This window comes from Penicillium psychrofluorescens (assembly GCF_964197705.1).
Source record: "Penicillium psychrofluorescens genome assembly, chromosome: 6".
In the NCBI taxonomy this organism is placed as follows: Eukaryota; Fungi; Ascomycota; class Eurotiomycetes; order Eurotiales; family Aspergillaceae; genus Penicillium; species Penicillium psychrofluorescens.
This window is the reverse complement of record NC_133444.1, coordinates 2,495,212-2,513,540: the sequence shown is the minus strand read 5'-3', so window position 1 is coordinate 2,513,540 and position 18,329 is coordinate 2,495,212. Positions and strand designations below refer to the sequence as shown.

General features: G+C 51.1%; 9 protein-coding genes across 9 annotated transcripts; 6 read left to right on the top strand and 3 right to left on the bottom strand.

The window, feature by feature from the left end:
- Positions 1–37: 37 nt before the first annotated feature.
- On the bottom strand, positions 38–2,252 carry PFLUO_LOCUS9422 (uncharacterized protein; the record flags this gene model as incomplete). The annotated part of the gene is made up of 4 exons (XM_073787248.1): positions 38–589; positions 638–1,086; positions 1,135–2,132; positions 2,179–2,252. 4 exons carry the CDS (start codon positions 2,250–2,252, stop codon positions 38–40), a joined length of 2,073 nt encoding a protein of 690 aa, XP_073643422.1.
- A 919-nt stretch (positions 2,253–3,171) lies between these two features.
- PFLUO_LOCUS9421 (uncharacterized protein) lies at positions 3,172–4,964 on the top strand (the record flags this gene model as incomplete). Its single annotated transcript, XM_073787247.1, has 8 exons — positions 3,172–3,247; positions 3,301–3,369; positions 3,427–3,733; positions 3,784–4,037; positions 4,093–4,230; positions 4,290–4,547; positions 4,612–4,853; positions 4,920–4,964. The coding sequence occupies 8 exons, from the start codon at positions 3,172–3,174 to the stop codon at positions 4,962–4,964; spliced, it is 1,389 nt and encodes a 462-aa protein (XP_073643421.1).
- A 309-nt stretch (positions 4,965–5,273) lies between these two features.
- On the bottom strand, positions 5,274–6,145 carry PFLUO_LOCUS9420 (uncharacterized protein; the record flags this gene model as incomplete). The annotated part of the gene is made up of 2 exons (XM_073787246.1): positions 5,274–5,388; positions 5,442–6,145. The coding sequence occupies 2 exons, from the start codon at positions 6,143–6,145 to the stop codon at positions 5,274–5,276; spliced, it is 819 nt and encodes a 272-aa protein (XP_073643420.1).
- A 692-nt stretch (positions 6,146–6,837) lies between these two features.
- PFLUO_LOCUS9419 (uncharacterized protein) lies at positions 6,838–7,351 on the top strand (the record flags this gene model as incomplete). Its single annotated transcript, XM_073787245.1, has 2 exons — positions 6,838–6,937; positions 7,005–7,351. The coding sequence occupies 2 exons, from the start codon at positions 6,838–6,840 to the stop codon at positions 7,349–7,351; spliced, it is 447 nt and encodes a 148-aa protein (XP_073643419.1).
- A 1,997-nt stretch (positions 7,352–9,348) lies between these two features.
- Positions 9,349–10,999, top strand: PFLUO_LOCUS9418 (uncharacterized protein; the record flags this gene model as incomplete). The annotated part of the gene is made up of 3 exons (XM_073787243.1): positions 9,349–9,547; positions 9,595–9,777; positions 9,831–10,999. The coding sequence occupies 3 exons, from the start codon at positions 9,349–9,351 to the stop codon at positions 10,997–10,999; spliced, it is 1,551 nt and encodes a 516-aa protein (XP_073643418.1).
- A 347-nt stretch (positions 11,000–11,346) lies between these two features.
- Positions 11,347–12,236, top strand: PFLUO_LOCUS9417 (uncharacterized protein; the record flags this gene model as incomplete). Its single annotated transcript, XM_073787242.1, has 2 exons — positions 11,347–12,114; positions 12,174–12,236. 2 exons carry the CDS (start codon positions 11,347–11,349, stop codon positions 12,234–12,236), a joined length of 831 nt encoding a protein of 276 aa, XP_073643417.1.
- Positions 12,237–12,920: 684 nt separating this feature from the next.
- On the top strand, positions 12,921–14,234 carry PFLUO_LOCUS9416 (3-ketoacyl-CoA thiolase with broad chain length specificity; the record flags this gene model as incomplete). The annotated part of the gene is made up of 2 exons (XM_073787241.1): positions 12,921–12,930; positions 12,991–14,234. The coding sequence occupies 2 exons, from the start codon at positions 12,921–12,923 to the stop codon at positions 14,232–14,234; spliced, it is 1,254 nt and encodes a 417-aa protein (XP_073643416.1).
- Positions 14,235–14,443: 209 nt separating this feature from the next.
- On the bottom strand, positions 14,444–15,478 carry PFLUO_LOCUS9415 (uncharacterized protein; the record flags this gene model as incomplete). The annotated part of the gene is made up of 5 exons (XM_073787240.1): positions 14,444–14,620; positions 14,686–14,784; positions 14,865–15,214; positions 15,285–15,360; positions 15,422–15,478. The coding sequence occupies 5 exons, from the start codon at positions 15,476–15,478 to the stop codon at positions 14,444–14,446; spliced, it is 759 nt and encodes a 252-aa protein (XP_073643415.1).
- Positions 15,479–16,389: 911 nt separating this feature from the next.
- Positions 16,390–17,484, top strand: PFLUO_LOCUS9414 (uncharacterized protein; the record flags this gene model as incomplete). Its single annotated transcript, XM_073787239.1, has 3 exons — positions 16,390–16,805; positions 16,869–16,914; positions 16,978–17,484. The coding sequence occupies 3 exons, from the start codon at positions 16,390–16,392 to the stop codon at positions 17,482–17,484; spliced, it is 969 nt and encodes a 322-aa protein (XP_073643414.1).
- Positions 17,485–18,329: the final 845 nt, after the last annotated feature.

The window sequence follows — 18,329 nt, the reverse complement described above, 5'->3', positions numbered from 1 at the left end:
TGTACAAAATCTAAAGAATGCAAAGCAAAGCATTATATCATAGCTTGCTTTCCGGCGCAATCCCCCCAACAGCACCACTCATGTAAGGACCATTCTCTTCTCCCTGCGCAGAAGCAGACTCGGCACCGAAAAGAACAAGCTCGCGCCCACCCCGGGTGCTCCACCAGGTAACGCAGCAATGGGCGCGATCAACGTCCATCTCGCCACTGCTCAGAGCTTCCCATAACCGGTCCACGCAGACATGGCGCATGCCTCGATCGGCGACTTGATTGATAAGTTGTGCCGCCAGGGGAAGCCACTCTTCCAGGTCTTCAACACGCAGGAAAGACAGTGAGTCAAGCAATGCCAGGATGAGCACTGCTTGCTCGGAGAGAGTCGGTGTGTTTCCTAGATCAGGCGAGGTGCTCGACTGGGATGAGGGCGGTAAAGGTGTTGACGATGCGTTCATCGCGCGGTCGCGAACGACATCCAGAAGAATGGAAGGGAGAAGGGGTTGGCTGTTTGCTAGAGGTGAGGGTGGTGCGGTGACCTGAATGACGGTTTTGAACGCGAGACGGAATTGTCGTGCGGACAGATTTTGAGGGAATACCTGCAACGAGTTAGTATGTTGCGCAGTCTGGCAGAGCAGGAAACTTACGGCAAAGAGATTGTCAATATAGAAGGGCAGGTGCTTGGCAGCCAATTCCGAGTTGCCAGGGACGGCAAAGACAACAAGAACCACACTATGAGCGGCCTCGAAGATCTCCAGAAGAAGAGGGTTCGCGCCGGATGCAAGATAGGGGAAGGCGGATGACAGTAACAGCTCCTCATTGGACGCTGGCGACAAGACAATCGGGAAATGCTCGGCAGCATTCATAAAAAACAGATCTAGACACCGCTCAACTGGATGCGAGGGAATCTGCCCGATATCGCTGGGCTTGACACTTCGCAAAAAGTTCTCAGCGAGGTCCGGGTACTGTGAGAGGAGGTCGATGGCAGCCAGAAACACAAACGTCTGTTGCGAAGACGCGTTCTGGCCGAGCCGAGACGAGATAAAGTACATATTGCGGAGAATATGAAGGGCCTGCATCGACAGGAATGGGGCGCCTAGAAAGGTCAGCGTTCGATCGAAGAGCACCATGGCATAAAACATACTCCTACCAGCAGCCAAGGCCGGGTCATTAATGGTGCGGCCCAGGACCGCGCGAAGGGAGATAACAATCGAATATAAACAGTTCCGCAGCACTTTCCATAAAGCAGGAATGGTAGTCTCGCGCGACTCGGCATCTAAGAAATCCATCTCCTCCGCGACGTCCACTTCTGAGAGTTTATTCTGGCGCCACTGCACCATGAGCGTGCGAGTAAAATCGGCCAGGTAATCCACAGTCTGCGCGACGAGTTTCGGGTCGCGGGTATTCTCGATGGCGTGCGAAATTAGTCGGGATAGAGGCCCCAATGCTGCGACAAGAGGGCGCGAGGATATGGCAGAGACATAACCAAATGTCGGGGAACTGGCCGACCACCGGAACTGTTTCCCGGGAGCTTCGACGACGTCCTTGTCGATAGCCCCCAGGAAATATCCGCCCTCCAGACCCTCTGGAGAGAAGAACGCCGACCGAACCATGACTGGCAGCAACCGGTCGTAGTCCAGTTTGCTCCTCTCCAGATCAGATAGGAGTTCAAAGGTATAGTTCAGCACCATGGTAATGCAATATCCATCAACACCATTCTCAGTATTAATCTCCTCCAACGAGAGTTGGGCCGCCGTGGCCAGAGCCGATTCAAGCTTGGTCCGGATATGTCGCGGGAGACCCTGTCTGTTCTGGCCCTCGAATCCAAGCAGGACGCCACCAATCAAGAGCATGTGTCTCCAGCGCGGAGATTTATCATCCGCTCCGTCCACCACAGCCTTCACCCATGCTTCGCGATCGATCTGGCGATTGCGGCCATACGGGACACGGTGCTCGTCGGTGGCATCGTTCTGCAGGACGGCGATGGCAGCTGTGTTGAAGACGCTGAGGATCTTGCGACAGGTCTGTAGATCAAGCGCATGGTTCCATAATGCGGGAGCTGTTAGTAGCTGCGATGAAAGTAGATTCAGGTTCAGCGGATTGCCGAGCAGGGACAGGAAGCTAGTCGCTGTCGGAAGGAGACTGGTGAACCGTCAGTAGAGTCCCGTGCAATGATCGGCTTACTTACGCAGTAGCATCTTGCGGGCTAGAAGTCGACTGAAGCGACCGCAAGAGTGCAGCCAACGAGCGTTCTGTGGCCATAGCTGCCCCGGAGTGCTGTGAGCAGGAGATGGAGGCGCAACCGTGGAGAAGCCGAGGTTTACGGGGAGGGATGCAAACAGTGCAAACAGTTCCGCCAGTCTAGAAGCGCCGAGGACATCTGGAGCTGCACTTCTGACGATCGCAGGTCCATCCCGTTTGGCCGGCGGCATCCTCTCCGTTCCGTTTATTTATTCTTCTCGGGGGATGGTCCGCGGGAGTGCGCCCTGCAGAATTGCGACAGCCAGTCAGCGTGATGCCCGCATTTTGTGTCCCCTGCAATATTGCACATCAACAAAGGTGGCTTGCTACGTGAAACCACCAAAATATAGGATCACTGCCTTTTTGGAGAGGAAGCCCAGACTCGTAGTAGCATTTAAACGCATGAATTATTAATTTCACTAATATCCGGATCATTAGGCTATGTAGAGCAAGCCCTTGCTCCCCTTTATCGTACATGAAACCTGAACCCTGCAGCCGGCTGAAGAACTGCTTATTCTTCGTGTAGGCCGTAGGCGCCTGCCATTTTTAGGCTCTCCGTGATGTATAGAGCCTACATCCCTGGTAGCCTGGAGTAGTAATGCAACCATCGAATTACGGGAGTAGCCAAGGGTCCGTTACGAAAATGGAAAACTGTTGGACCTTTTGAAGCAGATGATTAGGCTTAACGACGGATCGAACTTAATTCTACTTTGAACTAGGCTAGCCTGCAGACCCTTTGCATCAAATCCCGTGTCTTTTTGAGATATTGCTCCATGGATATTGTTGCATTGCTCTTCAACATCACCGGGAAACCGGGTTGTTGTCCCGTTTACTTTGGGCGGCACAGATATAAATTTCATGGGCTTCTTTCCACTGAAGTTCCTGACCCTACATTCAAAAACTATCGAAGTCACTTAGCAATATGAAAATCTCAGTCAAGATGCAGCGTACTTCAGGCTTGACGCTTTTCCTACTTACTCAGGCCGTCTACGCACAGCAGTCTCTGTATGGTCAATGTCAGAACTTCCATTCCATTTCTACTAGGATGTTGAGTTAACCATTTTGTTAGGCGGCGGTGTCGGATGGGCAGGATCAACCGCCTGCGCAGCACAGGCAACTTGCAGCACTTTGAACTCCTGTACGTCTTTACTTACCCTTCTATTATCTGTAGACAAGACACTAAATACTCGAAAAGACTATGCGCAATGTCTCCCTGGGGCAACAGCTACGACCACGACCACAACCATGATCACGACCACGACAACTAAGACCACTCTGGCGACTACAACTACGACTAGTAAAGCATCCACCACCACCACTCAAGCCGGTACTACTACTACAGCCCCGACGGGTAGCAACAGTGGCAATCCGTTCAGCGGCTATCAGCTCTATGCAAACCCTTACTACTCCTCCGAGGTCTTCACGGAAGCAATTCCATCCCTGAGCAGCTCTCTCGTCGCAAAGGCCAGCGCGGTGGCTAAAGTTCCATCTTTCGTCTGGCTGTAGGTTCAATTACTTCTCCTCAGATGCGCCCCTCTTAATTTCTTAATAGTGACCAGGCTGCCAAGGTTCCCACTATGGGCACCTATCTTGCCGACATCAAATCACAGAATGCGGCCGGTGCTAGCCCACCCATTGCAGGAATTTTTGTGGTCTATGACTTGCCCGATCGCGACTGCGCCGCTCTTGCTAGTAATGGCGAGTACACAATTGCTGACAACGGAGTAGCCAACTACAAAGCGTACATTGACGCAATTAGGGCTCAGCTTGTCACATATTCTACTGTACAGACTATTTTGGTTATCGGTTAGTACCCAAGGCATCTACAAAGGACTTGAATTTCTCTTCTAACACGTACCAGAGCCCGATAGTTTGGCCAATCTCGTCACCAATCTCAATGTGGCTAAATGCGCCAATGCTGAGAGCGCTTATCTGGAGTGCGTCAACTATGCCCTAATGCAGCTGAACTTGCCCAACGTGGCCATGTATATTGATGCTGGTACGAAAATTTTCTTTGATAATTCCAGCAGGAGAAACTAGCTGACTTGACATGAATAGGACATGCTGGCTGGCTGGGCTGGTCAGCTAATCTTCAACCGGCGGCTACGCTCTTTGCCAACGTATACAAGAACGCGTCGTCTCCCGCTGCTGTGCGTGGGTTGGCCACTAATGTTGCTAACTATAACGCCTGGACAATTGGCACCTGCCCATCATACACATCAGGCGACTCCAACTGCGATGAACAGCTTTACGTTAATGCCATTGCTCCGCTGCTCGCGTCCGCAGGTTTCAATGCTCATTTCATCACCGATACCTGTAAGAAAATTCCAGAAAGCTTCATAGTTTCTGACATAATCGGAATTATCTAACCTCGAATTAGCGCGGAATGGTGTGCAGCCCACTGAGCAAAATGCCTGGGGCGATTGGTGCAACGTTATTGGTACTGGCTTCGGTGTTCGCCCCACGACAGACACTGGCAATTCTCTTGAAGATGCATTCGTTTGGGTGAAGCCCGGCGGAGAAAGTGATGGTACTTCGAATAGCTCATCAACACGCTACGATGCCCACTGTGGATACAATGATGCGCTGCAACCTGCCCCAGAGGCCGGAACATGGTTCCAGGTGCGTTTTGAATCTCGTGTTAATCTTGATTATCGTCGCATCTGTTCTCTTGCTGATATTCTGCAGGCCTATTTCGAGCAGTTGCTTGTGAATGCCAACCCGTCTTTTTGATGGACTTGATGGAAGTGAATACTTTTTACTTGTTCGATGGATTACTGCTGTGATATTTACTCTCCTTTGTACGAATCGAGCTCGATTTTTCCCTTGCTATACAGAAAAAAAATTGAGATTGGATTTCCTGATTCGTACTTCCTCGAATAAGTCTTAATCTGCTAAAAGCTCTTTTAAAGAGTTTGACAGTTTAGGCTGCAAGGCATTAAGTAGCTGCAAGGCATTAAGTATTCAATTAGAAGCATGTGTGTTTCCAACCCAATAACTTTGAAGAAGCGAAAATCTTCCAAGACCTGGCCGTCATAAACATTACAGGGATTTGAGGATACTATTGACATCAACGAAGCTGAGTTCTTCCAACGTCTCTTTCCACAGTCTTTCCATGATTTTCTTGCCGTCCTCCGTGTACAGGAGCGAGGGGTACCTAGACAAATCAATGAGCAAGTAAACGAGGATGTAAATGGTTAGAAAACTTACGGAATAATCTCCCAGTTCATAAGCACAGACCCGTGAGAGCTCTCCTGGGCGATCGCAGCGTCAAGGTATGTTGAAACACCGGTCTTGACACTTCGAGCAGTGGCAGCTTTGAATAAATCCAGTACAACCCTGACCGCAAAAGGCACGTCACGTTGCAGCTCCGTGCCTTTAACAAATCCGGGCTCCACGAGGTTCATCACCACGTCGTCTGCAGACACCGAGTCCGTGAGCTTCCAGATGAAAAACTGCCCAAGGAATTTTGAAGTTGGGTACATATCAAAGCGGTCGAAGATCTTTTCGTCATCAAAGGACTTGAGAAGTGGAATCTCGTTCTTGTTGGCAAACTTGGCAGTCAAGGAGAGCATGCTTGTGACGATGGTCAATCTTCCCGGCGATCCGACTGGAGATTTGTTCTTCAGAAGTGGGAGCAGGAGAATAGCCAGGAGCATTGTCGAAAGATAATTGACCTGCATGGTCTCTTCATGTCCAGTAGAAGGCACAGTCTTGAAAACCCCTCGGGCAAGTCCAGCGTTTAGGATGGCAATGTCGAGCCGGACTAGCTCTTTCTCAGCTCGGGCAGTGAATGCTTGAATTGAATCGTATGAAGCCATATCCAATGGCCAAACATCAATCGTGGAGTTGGGATACTGCTTCCGTAGCTTCGCGGCTTTGTCCTCACCTTTGGGCTTTGAACGAACAGCCATAATAAGCCGGGTCAGCTTATGGGAGAGGAGTTGATTTGCGCATTCCAGGCCAAGGCCAGTATTTGAGCCTGTGACAATAACAACTTTGCCTGAGAGATCGGTATCACGTGGGATGGGCTTGGGTTTAGAGAAAAACTGATTCTTGATGAACTGGTTCGGGAAGAATGGAGTGGTAGAAGGCGGTAGCTCCTTGGAGGATGGCATCATAAAGTTAGCCCAAGACGGATTCCTGCCTGGGGGGAAAAGTGCCAGTTGAGAAATGTACCGAGTAAGCGTGATTAATTTCCAGAAGAACAATGTACAAGGGAAGTTGGATTAGATCTCTCTTTATAGAGGCCACTGACTCGTTGAAGGGCCGGCCTGCCGGCGTTAGGACCAAAATAACCCCTAGCCCCGTCAGCAGCAACTATTGAATACCATGGGAACCAAAATGATGATTGCTTCTGGTGGTTATGTAGACTTCTCGTTCTTCTCCGAAGCTAGAATTGAGCCAATCAGAGTTGCGGACTGAAGGCTAGACCGGATTAGGACATCAATCTCCTGCATTAGCGCCGTCCGTTTGGGGCAATCCAGACGCCACTCGGTGGCTGTAGTCTTGGTCATCTCACCTTGACCTCACTCAGCCCTGTCTATTCTTTAGCTGAATCTCTGGTTCTTACGCACTTGACCGTTAATGGAATACAATCAACTAGATGGTTGACCGCAACCCTCTGCTTGAATCTGAGCCGTACAACTCGGACTTAACAGAGCAAGCCTCGGCATCCGAAGACATGGGTACTCCTGGAGGAGATGGTAAGTCACTGCAAGTAATACCAAATAGGATCAAACCTCGGCGGTCTAATAAGTTGCCAATAAATAGCCGAGATGCCATTTATCTTCATCGACGGCATGGGCAAAGCGGAGACTGACAAGCGAAAGCTAATCAGAAAATACGTGATGCTGGGCAAGAATCGCGGCAAGACTCGTAAGGCAAAGCGAACAGCCTCACCAAACCCGGAGGACTCCAATAAATATCAAGATGGGTCGTCAGATCTGGTGATCAAAATGCAATATCCCAGGATCCCTGATAAAGTCGGCAATGACCTTTCCTTCACACGACTCGCTGCCCCAGTCGAACCGGCGTTGATGCAGGACGTGCTAAAATGTGAGCAAACTACCTCAGTGCATTCTCATTTGGGCATGACTCTTATCTGGAATAAATCTTAGTCTGCTTCATGTCGAAGAAAATTATGTTTCCTCTGGCAGGCTGTCTCGACTTCGACAAGAAAGACAAGGTCGACACATTATGGTTTGACCTTTTAATTTCTGACCCTGCATATATGCATACCGTGGTGTTTTCATGCCAGGCTTATCTTTCTTTATTATCTGGCCAACAAACGCCCACAACCATGCGCAGAGAGATGGCACACTATTCTGATAGCCTTCGGCTTTTACGCAAGAGGCTGTCAGGCCAAAATGAAGATTACAAGATATGTGACTCAACAGTGCTCGTGGTTCTAAATTTGGCCATCCACGCCTATATTTCTCGCGACTACAGTTCCACCAAGCATCACATCGAGGGCCTACGTAGGATAGTTGATATGAGAGGTGGGATATACGCCTTCAGCTATAACCCAAAACTCATGATGGAACTGCTAACGTACGGATCTTCGATAATTTCGTCCGCTATCTGATTGCTGATTTCCACCCCCTTTCTCAGACGCGACTTGGCAATAGCACTTGATTATGGAACCGTGCCAGTGTTTTTCCAAGACCCGGATTTGGAACCCCTAGTACCTTATGATCTGACGCCATCGATGGTAGAAGACTCATCAGGGAATCGGCACTCCTGGGAACCGGCCCAGTTAAACGTCAATCCAGCCCTGCTACAGGCCTGGACAGTAATGATGAGGTTCTGTTCAGCAATCAACTCTGCCGCCAAAAACAATCGCCGACTCCCCAAGGAAACCTCGCTCAACACCATGGCCGCGGTGACGTACCGCCTCCTTCACATGGACAACTTGGATGATAGCTCTGTCGATGAATCCATTCGCCTCGGTCTCTTAGCCTTCTCGTCACACATATTCCTTCGGATACAAGATGTCAAGCCTCTATATGCATACTTCCCTGATGCTTATCGAAGATGTCTTTCGTCTGTAAATTTTCAAAAAGGAACGTCGCCCTTACTCCTTTGGCTTCTTATGATCGGCGCCATATCATTCTTCACGCCAGCTGATCATTGTTGGGTGATACCAAGACTACGGGCCAACATTGAAGCATGCGGCCTGCACAATTGGAATCAGCTAAGACATCAGATGAAAGAGTTTCCGTGGATAGACATCTTGCATGATCTGCCAGGACAGAAGGTTTTAGAGTCGGTGTTCTCGTGCACAAATACTCCAAAAGTGGAATAGGTCTACCCTACACAGATCTCTATTACACTACTTGTACATAGCATTTTCTCAAACGTGATGCTTCTCCTTTGTGTCGCCAGTGCTATGCCACTAGCACTCAGTTTGGCCGATGATATATGACTTCTGCACGTATGCAGACCATTTTATTCCCCATTTTCGGAAATCCTTCCTTAAGCAATTTCCATACACAAGCCGCGTACATAAGCAGATGGACCTACTGAGAACTATCCATCCTATCACGGTCGATGCTGAGTAAACAACGCGGCCTGGTCCCCACATTCATGTCCAACAACCCACATGGCGAGGCAAGTCGCACCAAAGTTCATAAAGTCTGATGGGAATCAACTCAGATTTCTGCAAGGTCATCTAGAATTTTGAGAGATCCTTAATACGACAATCAGAATGCCGCTTTTACATCCAAGGACTCTTGTTTCCTGATTGGAAAAAGCTTAACTGGTACGGAGTCAAAATGCTCAGCTGGTCCGGAGTTAAGTAATCGATCGGCTCTGATTTGTGGATCAAGCCGATATTCGGCGAGTTTCCTCGGGTGCCGCCCGGTGAAACCACGCTGGATTGGTCCACCCGGTGCGGTGTAAGCCGAGCTCGTGGTCGGCCAGGTTCCGACTCCCTATTCCTCTCCAACCTGGGGCCCCCACAAATGCGTTCGCCGCGGGGTTTGCTCTCTTCTGATTTCTTCATTTCTCGTTTTCAACTCCTCTGCCTTATATTCGCACGGAAAACACATTTTCGACCCCCCTAAACAGTGTCTAGAGACGGACATTCCATAGAACCTGACTTGCAGAGATCGACATGGCTGGCGCCAAGCTTCGCGGGAAGTCTCTTGGCCGTGTCATCGGCGTCGTCGGTGCCGTCGGATTTGTGCTACAGGGCTACGACCAGGCTGTTGCTAATGGTCTATTGACATTGGGGTCTTTCATCGCTGTTTTCCCACAAATCGATACCGTCAACACCACGGGTGCACAAAAGTCTCACAATAGCACTATTCAGGGTAGGTTCTTCAACAAACGATCTCATTCTGGTTCTAATTCCGGACAGGTACGACGGTCGCTATCTATGAAGTCGGGTGCGCTGTTGGCGCTTTAGTCTGCGCCTGGCTGGGAGACAAACTTGGGCGTCGCAAGACAATTTTCCTGGCTGGCTGCATCGCTCTGGTTGGCATTATTATTCAGGCGAGTCCGTTTGCGCTTGGCCAGCTTATCGCCGGTAGAGTTATTACTGGTACAGTCTGCACCACCATCGATTCTTGGCATGATGAATTAACCACAATGCAGGCTTGGGTGTTGGTGGATTCACCGCTACAATCCCTATGTACGTTTCTGAATCGTCCGGAGCAGGAGCCCGTGGGCGCATGGTTCTACTCGAGGGGTGGTTTGCAATTGGTGGTATCGTCCTCGCCACCTGGCTGGAATTTGGCCTCTTTTATGTCAGCAACAACTCTGTCAGCTGGCGCTTCCCAATTGCGTTTCAGGCACTCTTTGCGCTCGTTGTCGTGCTGTGCATCCCATTTTTGCCGGAATCTCCCCGTTGGCTCGCCCGCAGTGGTCGGATGGAAGAAGCGGCAGAGGTGCTATCCCGTTTAGAAGATGTGTCTGTCGATTCGGAGCATGTCGCTCAGGAGTTGGAGATCATCCGCCAGTCGCTCTTTCTCGACGAGACTGATGAGTCGTCGGTTTCGAGTTCGCCTTTTGCGCTTACGAAGAATTGTCACTTACAGCGCACTTTGATCGCTATTACCGTCAACATCCTCGCCCAGATGACTGGCGTTAACATCATTACCTTCTATTCCGACACCATCTTCCAAAATGATCTGCACTATTCCGGTACGATTTCCCGCATCATCACGGGATGTCTCCAAATCTGGCAATTCCTTGCAGCAGGTGTGGCCGTTCTGCTCATTGACCGCGTCGGACGTCGCCCTCTGCTCATCGCTGCGGCTGCCGGCATGACCGTCGCACAGGCCTGTTTGGCTGGTCTTTCTTCCGACCTTGGTAACAAGTCGGCCGCCGGCGCGTCTCTTCTGTTCTATTTCCTTGCGCTGTTCTGCTTCCCGATCGGACTATTCCTCGTTCCGTTCTCATATTCGGCCGAGATCGCGCCGTTGCGCACTCGTGCAAAGGTCACCGCCATGTCGGCGTCGGCAAATTGGCTCTTCAACTTTCTCATCGCAGAGGTGACGCCAATTGGATTTGCCACTATCCAGTGGCGGTACTATATCATTTACGCGTGCATCAGCGCATTTGCCTGTGCTGTGTTCTACCTGTTCTGCCCCGAGACCAAAGGTCGAACGCTCGAGGAAATTGATGACATCTTTGTTCAGTCCAAGTCCGTGTTTGATACTGTGGCTGTCGCCCGGAAGATGCCATTCCAGACAGAAATCTTGGCACACGTCGATGAAACCGAAAAGGCCGAGATGAAGGATGAGCGGGTTGAAAATGTGTAAGCAATCGCTCAAGGCTCACTTCGATGCCGAGCTTTTGCCCGGAGGACCAACACCTACGTCAAAACGGAAGGATTGTCACAGTAGTTTATATTACCAAGCCTTACATTAAGTAGCTACCATGATATGTTTATATATATTCCGCTCTAGAAACGTAGACTTGTCTATTTACCTGACCGAGACACACTCTATAAATGACGTCACTAGCTTAATCTGTGTCGGGGAATATGCCGATCATTGCCTCGAGCACAAGCCCCTCATTCGCCAGCTGTCCCTTGAATGCTTTCTGTTCATGTCCATATTCGCTCGTTATGCCACCCGGGCCGGCAATTGCACCTTAACAAGAGAAAATGGCACTCGCTCGCAGGCTTGCAGTTCTTCCAGGAGGCTTGGGCGGACTGGGAACGAGCATAGGCAAGAAACTACGGGATCAAGGAGCTCGTCTTGCCATTCTCTATGCACCTTTCGAAGCTGCACGTCGAGACCAGATCCTCGAGTCCACCTACGGTGAAATAGCCAACAGAGACGATGTCCGCTCGTATGAATGCGATATCACTTCTCCAGAATCCGTCCAGTCGGCATTCACCAATTTAGAAAAGGATATGGTCGCCCCATCATCTTCGGCCTTGGCCGAGAGGGCCTTTCCCAGCATTCTTATCAATACCGCTGGATACGTCTCCTTGAGCGACATGGAATTAACACCTCCCGAGGAGACGGTCAAGCATCTCAATACCAACATCCTCGGCCCAATGCTCTGCTCCCAGGCCTTTGCGCGGCTCTATTTTGCGGCATCCAAGGTTGCCGAGTCTTCGACTAGTCCTCCGCCTCCGGGCCGGATTGTCAGTATCTCGTCCCAAGCTGCCCATGCTGCACTACACCGGCATGGCGCGTACTGTGCTTCCAAGGCAGGGCTTATGGGCCTGACCCGCAGCATGGCCTCTGAGTGGGCGGGGCGGGGAATCACGTCCAACACCGTGTCCCCCACTGTTGCCTGGACGGCTCTTGGAAAGAAGGCTTGGGGAGAAGAATCCGTACGAGAGGCGTTTTTGAAAACAATCCCGACTGGCAAGTTTGCTTTGCCGGAAGAAGTCGCCGATGCCGTTGTCTTCCTGTGTCAGGTAAGTTTTCGAATTGTAGTTCATAACAATTTGGGTTTTCACACTAATTGGCCGAATAGGATTCAAGTGGCATGATCAACGGGGCAGATATCAGAGTGGATGGCGGTTTTACAATCAGGTGAACATTACATAAATACAGCTACTCTAGACGAGCTCCTTTTATAGAAAATCTCTCGGTACCTCGTCTGTAATATAAACAAAGAGAAACGATTCAGGATCCCCCGGGGGATAGTAATTCCCCCAATAAGACTAGTGTTTGGATCTATAAGTAATGCTCCTCGCCCTGTTTTATTACTTCCTTGTGAATTCATTTCTAAATGAACGTTATTCTTTTGCTGTCTTTATTTCTCGAGGAACTTCGTAGGATTTATCTGTATTTCCTGCCGTTTCCTGCCGAATATATCAACTATCGTTTCTCTAGATATGGGAGTAATGCAAATCTTTTAAATACCAAGATTGTATATTATCCTTAATACTGTCCATTGAATTTCTCCCAACTATTCTTTCCTGTATACTCGCTTGATGTCATTGTCAACTTAAACTGCTATCACATGCGCGGCATGTGCTCTCTCTCGGGATCCCGTGACCAGACCCCGGAACAATGATGATGCGGGGACCTCGGCATTTTCACAGTCGCAACAGCAGCATCAAAAGGGAAATACCACCGGGTACCCGGTCCATGACTACTAATTTATAAGACACCTCCCCGGACGTGCACCTCTTACTCCTCTCACTACTCCCTTTGTGTTGGTTTTGATTCTTCACTTCCACGATACCCCAATAATCATCCTACAACACTTGACGTCATGTCTTCAGGTATGTGCCTCTGGACAGACAGTACGACTGTTTGGAACTAACTCGTCGGTCTTCCACCAGCCCACCAGCGCCTCAACCAGGTTTCCTCCCACCTCGGTGGCAAGAAAGGAGCGGCCGCCCTCACCGAGAAGCACCCCGATGATATTGTCGTGACCTGCGCCCTCCGCACTGCCCTCACCAAGGGTGGCAAGGGTGGCTTCAAGGACACCGCTGCCGCCGACCTGCTGGCCGGTGTCTTCAAGGCCGTCGTCGACAAGAGTGGCATCGACCCCAAGGCCGTCGAGGATGTGGCCGTTGGCTCCGTCCTCCCTCCCGGCGGTGGCGCGACCGAGTTCCGTGCCGCTGCTCTCGTGGCTGGTTTCCCCGAGACTACCGCCGTCAAGAGTCTGAATCGCCAGTGCTCCAGCGGTCTACAAGCAATTGTAGATATTGCCAACGCCCTCAAGTCCGGCATGATCGATGTCGGCATCGGTGCCGGTGTTGAGAGCATGTCCTCTCAATACGGACCGGGCGCCGTGACTGAGTTCTCGGACCTGCTCGAGAACCACATGGAGGCGGCCAACTGCAAGGTGCCCATGGGTGTCCTGTCAGAGAACATGGCCAAGGACCGCAACGTCACCCGTGCGTCGCAGGACGCTTTCGCGGCGGCTTCGTACCAGAAGGCCCTCAAGGCCCAGAAGGCCGGCCTTTTCGACGAGGAGATTGCCCCGCTCGAGGTCAAGTGGACCGACCCCAAATCTGGCGAGGAGAAGACCATCACCGTCAAGGCTGACGACGGTATCCGCGAGGGTATCACTGCCGAGTCGCTGGGCAAGATCCGCCCTGCGTTCGCCAAGGACGGCTCCATCCACGCCGGAAATGCCTCTCAGATCTCCGACGGTGCCGCTGCCGTCCTGCTCATGAAGCGGTCCACCGCCGAACGCCTGGGCCAGAAGATCATCGGCAAGTACGTCGCTGCGAGCGTCGTCGGCGTCAAGCCCCTGCTTATGGGTATTGGTCCTTGGGCGGCCATCCCCATCGCCCTGGAGAAGGCCGGCATCACTAAGGAGGATGTCGACATCTACGAGATCAACGAGGCCTTTGCATCGCAGTGTGTGTGGTGTGCCAACGAGCTCGGCATTCCCCAGGAGAAGATCAACCCCAAGGGCGGAGCCATTGCCTTCGGGCACCCACTTGGCTGCACCGGTTCTCGGCAGGTGAGCACGCTTCTGACCGAGCTCAGCCGGACGAGCAAGAAGATTGGCGTCACCAGCATGTGTGTCGGTACTGGCATGGGTATGGCCGCCGTCTGGGTTGCCGAGTAAACGAAGACCTCCAAAACATGATTGTACATTGCGCAGCGATATGACTCTCTTTCTTTCTTTTGTTTTATTTTATGTCCCCAGATTCTGGAGTGTATTGAATAAGAATACCATATACTATTGGATATTTCCCGCCTTACGTTTACTTGACAACATGTGTCAATTGCAAATAGATACAGGAAACTATGTACAGGAATCATCATATCCGGACACTATAATGGCGACCGGAAAGTCGTAAAGGCTTCAGTAACACTCATCCCCTGCGCAACAGCCTGCTTAGCCTTTTCATCCATGCGAGTCAGTCTCGGCATAATCTCCATGACCGGACCCAGCAGCTCGCGGGGAATAACCACGACGCCTTCCAGCGGATCACAGAAAACAATATCTCCCTATCACGACATGTCAGCATCGTTTATCTATTCCACAAGGCCCGAGTCGAGCGAGAAATACGCACCGGAGAAACAGTGAGGCCCCCAATGGAAATAGGCACATTGCGAGCAGCAGGCTTCGCCTCCGCATTCGTGCCAACAGTCGAAGTGCCACGAGCCCAGACCTAGTTAGAACCCAAGACCAAATCAGCACTTGCTTTCACCATGATATAATTCCGGGATTGAAACAGAAAAGCAAACAAACCGGCAATCCCGTCCCTGACAACTCCTTCAAATCCCTCACTCTTCCGCCAATAACGGCAGCCTTGATCCCAAGGAACTTCATGCGCGTCGCCATGATCCCACCCGTGACGGCACAGTACTGACCCTCGGGCTGCTCGATGACTACGATGGAGCCTACCCCCGGTGAATGAGTTGCTTCGTAGTCGCCTGCGTAGTCAACCCAATGCTTTCCGGGAGGGAAGCTGTGGTTTTCGTTTGTTGCGATGGTCAATGGAGGGACGGTTGAGGCCTTGGCTACGAACTTGAAGGTTGTTGCTGGCGCGGCGACCCTGGGGACTGTTGCGTTGCGGCCGACTAGCGGAGAGAAGGGGACTGAATGGTATCTATATGAGTGGTGTGTTTTCCTGAGAGAAAACAAGAAGGAGGGAGAGAGAGAGAGCACCTAAATCAGCCAAGTATCCCGCCCGCACTGTGCTGCCCTCAGGGACATGTTGAATCTTGAGCAGAGCATCTGATACCTAATATCGCAGATCAGTTAATGTGCCTGTTTCTATTCATATTCATAGATGCCGGGCATACATCACAAGCCGAATAGTTCTCCGCCAACGTCTCAAGGACGTTGTTCAGATTCGGCATGATCGTTCGTAGCGAGAAATAAAATAATAAAATCGACGGCCTCCGCGGATGTGGTAGATAAGGACCTAGGAGGGGCATGACGACATCCCCCATCGTTGGGTTCTGTAGGCGCTCCTTCAAGCGAGAACTTCGCTGATCTTCAGCACAAGGTCCGACGATCGGAATACATCATCGGTGAGAACAAGCTATGTACCGTAGCTAGTTAGTGTGCTTGGTCGATCCAATTGGACCATCAGGTGTTATTGTATTGTTGGATACTTGAGAAGAGAATGCTTATATGAAGTCGTCTCTCATCTGGACCCTGTAGACTAGGTGCACGGTGCCGTTTCCTCATCGCAATGCTTGTGATGGATAGCCGAGGATGAGGATCCACCTGGTCCCGATCCTCTGCAGATTACAGTAGTCACCTGAGAAGGGAAGAGTAGCACGTTGATACTCACGGAGAATCACACACTTTTTTTTTTTTTCGAAAAACAAACTATCGCCAATTCAACTCTCTGCAGGAACCCGAATAACTGCCGAAGTCACGAGGCATTAGTTTATCCACTCTTCGACGTGGGGTTGGAGAGAGGTATTGGTCATCACGATGGCGAGGAAGGAATTATTCCGGGGAACAACAATATCGCGTTGCCTGCGCATGTAACCTGTCTTACCGCAGACGTCGCATCTAACTTGGAGATTTATCCGCCAAGAGGCTTTATCGTCGAACCTTTTCGTCATTAAGATATTTCATTTGCCACGCTTCTCTTGGTAACCCGGCGCCTTACAAATTGGATGATAGGTATGTGAGCGCACTTTGTTCCCAATTGATCTCTGGCTTCTTATACAATTATCAGATTATATACATATAAAAGCTTTGCGATAGACAGTCGGTCATAACGACGGCCTCTGCTCCGGCCAATGCACACAAAATGACAATCCAACATCCAAAATACACCGACGACCGGCTGGAGACATACCTACAGCGCATCGAATACCCGCGCGCAGCACCAATAGAAAGAGATGGCAGTTGGGTACAACAAGTCCGGGGAGGCGTCAAGACCGATCCCCTCCACACCCTAGCACACCTACAGAGATGCCATCTCGCCGCTATTCCCTGGGGCAACTCCGGGCTGCACTATTCGCAGAGCCACACCATCTCGCTGGATCCGGACAGTCTCTATGAAAAGATGGTGGAGCGGCGACTGGATGGGTATTGCATGGAGACCTCGGGACTCTTTTTTGTGGTCCTCCGCTCCCTGGGATACCGTGTGTATGCGACTGGGGGACGGGTGAGCCATGCAGCGGCTTCGTCTGGAGGGGTGGATGATGGATTGTATTTGCCGCTGTAGGTTGCCCCTCTTTTGATGTACTGAATGGAGTGAATGGGGTACTAACTAATTCTTGGAAGCGGACACATGATTTTGATTGTGATCATTGATGGAGAGAAGTACATGGTGGGTTCTCTCTCCGGTTCCTCCTGGAGATCTCCGTATGCTGATATATATACTTCTGTCCAGGTTGATGTCGGGTTCGGGAACAACGGCGCCACGGCGCCAATACCACTACGAGAAGGCGCAACAGCTACATGCATCGCACCATCCGAGATGCAGTTGGTGCGAGACAGTCTCGCTGAATTCATGGACAAGGACCAAAAAGTTTGGATCTACCAGACAAGAAACAACGCCGAGAGCAACTGGGTGCCGAGTATCTGCTTCGCGGAGGCGGAGTTCCTGCCGCAGGATTTCGGGGTGATGAACTTCTCCGCCAGTCAGACGCGCACGAGCTGGTTCACGCAGGTGTTTGTCTGCATTCGCATGATTCTGGATCAGAGCGGCACGGAGGTTATCGGACAGTACATGATGGTGGACAAGGAAGTCAAGCGTAGGGTGCGTGGGCAGACGGAGGTTTTGCAGGTGCTGCACTCGGAAGAGGATCGGATTGAGGCCCTGGCTAAGTACTTTGATATGCATCTGCGGGATAGTGAAATCCGAGGGATCCGGGGGTTGGCCTCGGAGCTTAAATAGGGATTACGAGGAAGTGGAATGATGTGAAAATGGTATGGTACAGCCGGCGTTTCGTGTCTAAAAGTAGATGCGGTGGATATGTATAGTAGGTAGGGAGGACACAAGGCTGGCGAAAACAAGGGAAAACAACATTGCGATTCTTGACCTAGTAAATCCGTTTCTCGACCTGGTATATCGTCAGCATTGCTGCCACTGCTGATATTCACGAATGTCTTTCGTACCTTCCATGGGTGGCTGACTTCGAAGCCCTTGGGTGCTTGGTGATTGCTGCTCTGGCCTCGAAGGCTTCCCGTGATTCTCAGGTCTCGTTCCATCACTGTTGATTGGGCGGTCACATGGTTAGTATCTCGAATTGAGTCTGATCGTCCGTCGAAAGAGTCGGTCACTTACTTTGCTGTACAGAAGTTAGCCAACACGTTCAATCGTTGCCGACCGCAGCCGAGAGGGAGAGACTTACCCGATCCCACAGGTCCCGGTTCCAGCGGGCCTTCTTGCCATCGTTGGCGAAGCGCTTGACGAAGTGCAGGCCAACGCCGGTCGCGGTGAACATCTGCGTGGGCAATCGTGAATGAGCAGTCGCTCGCGGGGGAAAGACTGGTGGACGGCACTTACACCGACGATGATCCCGTACGGGAGCAGAGCCTCGAAGGGAACACCCATATTGTATAATTGCGGGAAGATGAAAGGGGAGGAGTCAATGGCAGAAGAAGAGTGACAGGTCCACGAGCTCGACGTGGAATGGTTCAGTTCGTCCGAATAATGAACGGAAGGAGGGAATTGCGGCAGGTGACTGGCCCGCCTAAAGGGGACTAGCGCCCGGAAACTGAGTCAGCAATCTGGGCGAC